The sequence below is a fragment of the Etheostoma spectabile genome, chromosome 14, assembly GCF_008692095.1.
Source record: "Etheostoma spectabile isolate EspeVRDwgs_2016 chromosome 14, UIUC_Espe_1.0, whole genome shotgun sequence".
NCBI classification, from domain to species: Eukaryota; Metazoa; Chordata; class Actinopteri; order Perciformes; family Percidae; genus Etheostoma; species Etheostoma spectabile.
In genome coordinates this window covers 24,097,110-24,104,593 of record NC_045746.1, presented here as the reverse complement: position 1 = coordinate 24,104,593, position 7,484 = coordinate 24,097,110, and the positions used below count along the sequence as shown (strand labels likewise).

Below are 7,484 nucleotides of genomic sequence, written 5' to 3'. Positions count from 1 at the left end.
GGGACTTACCATCTCCAACAGAAAACACTGTTCACAACCTGCTCCAAACAGCTCTATTGTAGTCCAGCCGTTACTTCTCTGACAAACGTGCGTCACTTTGTAACACACGTTATAATGCTCACCTAGCTGCTAGCATGGCACGCCCTCATACTCTGCTTCTGACTGGCTAGTAGTCCTTACCTAGCTACCGTGCATGTGCGACTCCCAACAACGATGGAAGAGAAGTGAGATGTCTCACTCTGTAGCTAAAACAGAGAGCTCAACACACAGGGTGAAAAGAGGAGCTGCAGCAATGTGCAGTACAACAAACATATGGTGTTTTTTGAAAATGTAAAACTAGTCTGATATAACTTCTAAATACAATTATGAACCTGAAAATGAGCATGATAAGAGCAATTTAAGCTCCACAACAATTACGGGCGTAGTGTCATTACAAGTGCCTACCCACGTGCATGGATTCCTTCCGAGTGAACACCGCAAATTTGACAGCTCATTGTGTAAATAACATTTTGTCACAGCACGAACAGTCAACCATACAAGATCGTTGCAATATCGACATCGAGGTATTTGGTCAAGAATATTGCGATATTTGATTTTCTCCATATCAGCCCTAGTTGCACGTTTCAACTTATCCAAAATCTTTGGTCTGGACTGGACTTAAAGCACATTGTATTGTAGTACATTGTATTGTATTGTATTCTACAAGCATGCAGCCCCTTGTGGCTACTTAGATCATCGCATCTAGAAGCTTTTTATTCTTTCAATGGTGAGCCAATTAAGTAGGATGTGAGGTATTAGTGTTGAAGTGTATGGGGGGGGGGGGTCTTTGCTGCCTTATCTCACCCTGCTGAGAGCCAGGAGGAAGTCCATCCCGCCAGATCGCTTCACACAGTGCCGTAGTTTCCAGTACACCAGATGCTCCCAGGCAAAGACCAGGAGGCTGAGGCCCATGGCCACCAGCAGCATGTAGAAGACCCCTGCCATGTTGTCTATGTCCAGCTTACTGCTCATCACCTAGAGGGGAGAAGGGGCGGACGGGGGAAAGACAGGATGGAAGGATAGGAATGGCAAATGTTATAGGAGAAGAGAGCAGAGAAAAGGCATGAGTAAAAGGAAGAGGCAGAAGAGGTAAAGGGAAAGCATATGAGAAGGGAGGAGCAGAGATGAAACAGGAGAGTAGATTTATCACTAACTGGGGCCAATTTGTCTCCCAGACAGCAGATAAAAAGTTAATTACAACCAGCAGTACAATAGAGAATTCCCTTGCTGTCACTGGATGTCAGAGCGCCCATCTGTGATATTTTAGAGCCCCTTGCGCTCGGAACACTGATGCAGAGACCAAAACATGTCAGTCACAACAGAAACCCTGGTCCATCAAACAAAAAAAGCTTTTCATCCTGTTTTATTTATTCAGTTTCAACATCCATATCTCCCATCTGCTGCCAAGCTGCATTCACTTTTAAATCAATAATTATTATTGATGTGTATAACACCATAAACCGCACATACATCCCTGAAACTGAGCTTGTTGGCCCTCCTTTACCAGACCTGTGTGCGCTTGTCATACGAACCAACTACAGGACACAAAACGCAGGCGGAGGTCTGATCAGGCAGCGGTTAATTGCGTTTGCAAGCGCGCCAACATTGAGCGAAGGCAAGCAGCAATGTGGATGCGTTGTCACATGGCGAGATGACAGGTTAATTTTGATTACATGTAACGTTTTCTTACAAGCTGTGCAGAGAATCAGAAACTCTGGATTTTGTGACGGCTTTAAGCATCAGTTTCAAATGATCAGTTTTTCTACTTTTCCATCAAGTAGATTAAAGGTTAGAAAAATCATCCTTCTCTCATTCAATCCATATATGTTTCACAATTATCAGTGAGGTTTAAGGTGATGATAGGTTGTCAGACAACTCACTATTGATAGCTCCCAACTAGGTATACACTGGAGTACTATCTTTTTTTTAATTTATATATAAATTCTATAGGGTGATGATGGTTACTTGAGTGAGTCTGGTTTTCGTGATACCTGGTTATCTGCTGATGGAAATTGCAGCAAATATGCCTGAACACTGATTACCCTCATGTTATCCAAGGATCAAATTTGACCCATTTTTATATCAGAAATGTGGGATGTTTTAACCCTTGTATCGTCTTCACTTTCGGGACCCTCTCGTATCCCTCGGGTCCAGTTAAATTTTTGACCCGTGACTTATTTGGAGTTTTAAAAACAATCCTAAAAAAAAATTATACTTCATAATCTATTAACAAATATTGTCTTTATCTCAATTTCAAACAATTGAGATAACATAAATGTTTAGGGAATGCAATCAGTCTCTACTAGAACACAATTAAAAATGGAAGAGTGGTTAGTTTTTCATAAGGTTATAATTCATGTTAAAAATCCACTATGGAAAAAAAAACATAAGTGTCATATCCAGAATAATTTTCTTGATTGAGTCAGGGATATATGTTTATCACAGGAAATAAGGTACGGTAATTGATTTTCAGGTAGAAAGAATGTAACTTGTACCATTTTTTTCTTGTAAAAATTTGAAATGGGTTAATTTGACCCAAATACCATACAAGGGGTAAAGAAGCGTACAAAATGACGAAAAAGAGCGACAAAACAAAGGGAAAAACATAACTTGTGTTGGAAAAAAACACAAAAACACTAGAAGAAAGTGTCAAAAATGACAATAGTGTCAGAAAGAAAAGACGACCAAGATATCGGGAAAAAAACTATAAAATGTTGAAAAAGTGACCAAAACAGTAGGGGGGGGGGGGGGGGGTGGGGAAACAAAAAAGTAAATTAAAAAGACTTTCAAAAATAGCCACAAAATTTTTTTGGAAGTGAGAACAAAAGAGCTTTTGGCATGGTCGACAGGAAGACAACACAATGTGTATAATGTGCATAACGTGTCTGGCCTGGGGTCACAGCGGGGTCACAGCGGGGTCACAGCGGGGTCAGCACCAGGGATAGTGGTTGTGACGTCAGCCTGGTTGGACCACTATCCCAGCGAGTAGCTCGCTGACTGGCTGAGCATGACTCAGGTCGGACTACATCAGAGCAGAAGCTGACTTGTGTGCCAGGTTGATGGGGGAAAAGGTATAAGACGTCATACCTCAATCTTATCATTGTGGCAGATACCCGACAGCCAGAGACGCTCCAACATATCAATCTCATCTGCAAGAGAAAAGACGGAGGGAGAACAAGAGGGTCAAAAAGAAGAGAAGCTGGAAGAAAATGAAATATCAAGATAGAAAAGACAATAGGGGAGAAGGAGTTAAAACGGTACAGAACTAGAGGAGAAAATAAGAGAGATTTAAAGGGGATTATTGCCTTTTTGTTATGAGAGCAAGGTGTTTGATCCCCCGAGGGAGAAGGCAAGAGTCGGAAAGCTGAAGATGTGAAGAGAGGAGAAGGCAAATAAAGAGAGGGTCAGATGATGAAATGCAGAATGTGGGAGAGAAATGCGAGGAGAATGAAATGAATTCTTTTTTGTGTGATGTTAAAAAGAGATGGAAGTGAGACTGATGGGAGTGAGCCAAGCGAGGAAAGATAACATGGTGACTGGTACAGATGGTAAAATTAAAGTACAGGGTCTCCGTCACTACAATGCAAAGGATAAAGTACACAGAAACGTGTATCTCTCGTAAGCTACAAATCACAATCACTGAAATACAAAGTATGAATGGTAAAGGAAAAATCGGGGAGAAGCTACAGAATAGGTAGCAAGAGAAAGAATTGGAGGCCATTTGCAGAGAAAGCCATGAGACTGAAAAGAGAAAATTGGAATTGAAAGTGAGAAAAGCCCTTTGAAGCAGGTTGGGAAATGGCCTGGCATCTGAGGCGGGCACACTGAGGGCAGAGGGTTGCGACAGATCATGGATGATGAAAAGGGGGGGGGGGGGGGGGGCAAAGTACACAAACATTGTACTCCCCGCTCAAACTATCACAATCTCACACACACACACACACACAGAGCTGCAGCGTAATAGGACTCTCAGGGCTGGCCATTAATGCATTAATGAAAAAGAATGACGTAGTGGGAAGGAAAAAGCAAAGGATAAAATGTGGAGAGAGACTTATGTAGACAGATGTGTAGTGAGCCGGTTTCAGAAGGATTTTAAAACTAGCACATGAACACACTGTCGTGCACACACTCTGAAGATGTCCCAGGCTAAGGAAGTTCCAATTCCCGATGCTCAGAGTTACAATATTAACTGACCTCTGGGTTAATTAACGCTGTCTGGAAACCCCTCCCGAAGTCCTGCCACACGGATTAGACCACCCAGACTCGGCCATGTTGACTGAAACGTCAAATCGACTCAAACAAAACACAAATCTCCCTTCGACATGGATCACTGTGTGCCACATTTCACTTCCCCGACAGTCATGTGTGGGAATTCAAACGTTCATGACAGCTGAATTAAACCGGGCTCAACTCCATCGACCGGGCCTCATCTCGCCCCGCTCCCCGCGCAGACCCTGACAATAGACGCTAATACGCGTGTTGATTCTGTGTGCGGCTCACTCCCGTAATCTCATTCATCGAGTTTCGATGAGTGCTCGGCTGATTTCTCCCTCCCGGTCCGGCTCTCAGCCTTTCTCCCTTTATCTCCCTGTAAATACATTAATCATGGCAGCCGGCGGCGCACAAAGCTGCTCTTTGGGAGAAATCTCTCCCGACAAAGAGCTGACAGACAGGCAGAATGTCAGCTGTATCCTCTCTCACCTGCCCTGAGGAGGAAAATGCCACGGTGTTAAGAGGGGAGGGTGGGGCATCGTCTGCACAAATGAAAAAGAAAAAGCAGAAGTGCAAAACACAGAGGGGGGAAATCCAGAGCTCATAATTACAATAATGTGTCATTCTGTGATTTTTTTGACAGCTGGGCCGTGATCTGGGAACAATTCAGTTTGATTCAGTTCAACACTAACCTAGAGAATGTGCCCATCTCCCTTTGATAGCTTTACATTGGTCAGTAGTAAGGAATTAATTCAATCCTCTCAGTGGCATTATACATACACACTCCTTTATCTAATCTGTGCAGGAAAAGCTTTTAGGGGAAAGTTCTGATGAGCGGGAGAGGTTTTATACTCTATGTATAGTCTCACCTGGAAGACCTCCACAAGGAGATAGTCTCGCATTGGCAGACCTTCCTCCACAGCGCGGTGGAAGGTCGTGAATATAGAACTCAAGGAGGTGACCAGGAGACATCCTTACCCCACGCTAGAAGCACCTCAACTAGCTCCCTCCAGCGCAAATAACCAGTTTTTGTACTTCTCTTTACCCCGTCCTTGAAGTGTGCGAGTTGCATTATTTAACTCTAGGGCTGATATTTTATCGTCTTTCAGTGGAATCATGTCTTAATGAAATGATTTATCAAGTTATCGTGATAATCAATTACATGGTCAAAATTGATAGTAACAAGCACATACTAACTCACTTTTCTTTTTGAGGAAATATTTGACAAATTGTGTATTTGTCGCATCACGCAAATTTTGTGCATACATGTATACATAGTCAGTACATAGAGGGGGGGAAAAAAGTTTGGATGCTTTTATATAGACCTTAGTGGTCCCCTAATACTGTATCTGAAGTCCCTTTTATATAGACCTTAGTGGTCCCCTAATACTGTATCTGAAGTCCCTTTATATGACCTTAGTGGTCCCCTAATACTGTATCTGAAGTCCCTTTTATATAGACCTTAGTGGTCCCTATACTGTATCTGAATCCTTTTATATAGACCTTAGTGGTCCCTAATACTGTATCTGAAGTCTCTTTTATATAGACCTTAGTGGTCCCTAATACTGTATCTGAGTCTCTTTTATATAACCTTAGTGGTCCCTAATACTGATCTGAAGTCTCTTTTATATAACCTTAGTGGTTCCTAATCTGTATCTGAAGTCTTTTATATAGACCTTAGTGGTCCCTAATACTGTATCTGAAGTCTCTTTTATATATACCTTAGTGGTCCTAATACTGTATCTGAAGTCTCTTTTATATATACCTTAGTGGTTCCTAATACTGTATCTGAAGTCTGTTTATATAGACCTTAGTGGTCCCCTAATACTCTATCTGAAGCCTCGTTCCAAAATTCAGCCTTGATTCAGAATTACAGCCACTAGAGCCAGTCCCACAATGAGCTTTCCTTAGTATGTGCCATTTCCGAGTCTGTAGCTTTTGAGGAGGAGAGGGGGGGGGGGGGGGGGGGGGCAAGGTGGAGGCTGGAAAATGGCCCCCAGCAATGGCATATGCTAAGGAGAGCTAATTGTGGGACTGGCTCTAGTGGCACCAAGGCTAAAGTTTGGGAATGACACTTCAAATACAGTATTAGGGGACCACTAAGGTCTATATTAAAGCATCCAAAAAGTACCGTGTCATGAGACCTTTAAAACAGCCACCGTAGTGCGTAGTAAGAAAGTAAGACACTCAGGAGTACCCAGTGCACTGAAGAGTGACGGCAAAGAAAATTGTCATTACGTGACGAGCCGGCATGAGAAAATGTTACCTCTACAGAGCTTCCTAACACAAGAAAAGATAGAAGTTCAGTTACAAAACAAACTAAAAAGAATTGACTGATGAATAAATTCTATTTTTCTAAAATATAGAAAAACAACAGGTTTAGGCTAATTTTGCACAGTACCCTGACACAAATTTGCTCCCCATACAAAAGACTCCAAGACACCTGCCCTCCTTTACTTGTGGCAACGACTCGCCCCCCTAACTGAAGGAGGAAATCTATTTTCCCGATAGAGCACCCCCAGACTGACACCCGTCTCTGGAGCTTAATTAAAGCCACACTTGGCCAGAAATGCCTGTCATGTGTGTGCAGTCTGGTTAAGCTACAATAACTACATTATCAGCAAAAAAAGCACAGTAAGTTGGCATCTGCATTTCAATTATGTAATATCAATTCCAAATAGTTTGTAGCAAGCACACATGATCTACAACAATCCACTATTATTAGTAATGATTAGATGCAAGCTTTTCTTAGACTGAAATTGTTTTTTGAAATGGAAGATTTGTTGAAGAAAATGCTCTGGTGGGGTCCTGTGTCATATTTCAAAGTTGTTCAATTTCACATTTCATTAAATTTTTTGTACAAGTCATATTCCCATGTGATCACATTTTATCCTCGGCGACACAGCAAAATTTAGTATATGAATAACTGTAGATGGAGAGGAGAGAAATATTGGACGGGACAGAAAACACAGGAAATCATTTGAAGTTATTGTAAAAGCTTTTCTTTTTATGAGTGACAGAATTAAATTATAAGAGCTGCAGTCATTCCAGCCGTCGTGTCATCGCACATGTCCTCGGTCTCCAAAATAAATTGTTTTGTGAAAACTGAAAAGCTTAAAAGTACAAATAATGATTGGACAACAAGCCTGAGAGACGGCACATGTTTACAGGGTGGGAGCAGTGGCATGTACTGTATGTGTGTGTGTGTGTGTGTGTGTGTGTGTGTGTGTGTG

The 7,484-nt window shown here is 42.0% G+C and overlaps 1 protein-coding gene across 1 annotated transcript in view; it reads right to left on the bottom strand.

The window, feature by feature from the left end:
• grin2da (glutamate receptor, ionotropic, N-methyl D-aspartate 2D, a) overlaps nucleotides 1–7,484 on the bottom strand; it is a 254,730-nt gene that overhangs the window by 13,801 nt on the left and 233,445 nt on the right. Inside the window, exons 17-18 of the mRNA XM_032535848.1 lie at nucleotides 3,127–3,188; nucleotides 844–1,014 (exon numbers count right to left, since the gene is read on the bottom strand). Of these exons, the coding sequence (XP_032391739.1) occupies nucleotides 844–1,014; nucleotides 3,127–3,188 (233 nt within the window). The remainder of the gene's footprint in view (nucleotides 1–843; nucleotides 1,015–3,126; nucleotides 3,189–7,484) is intronic.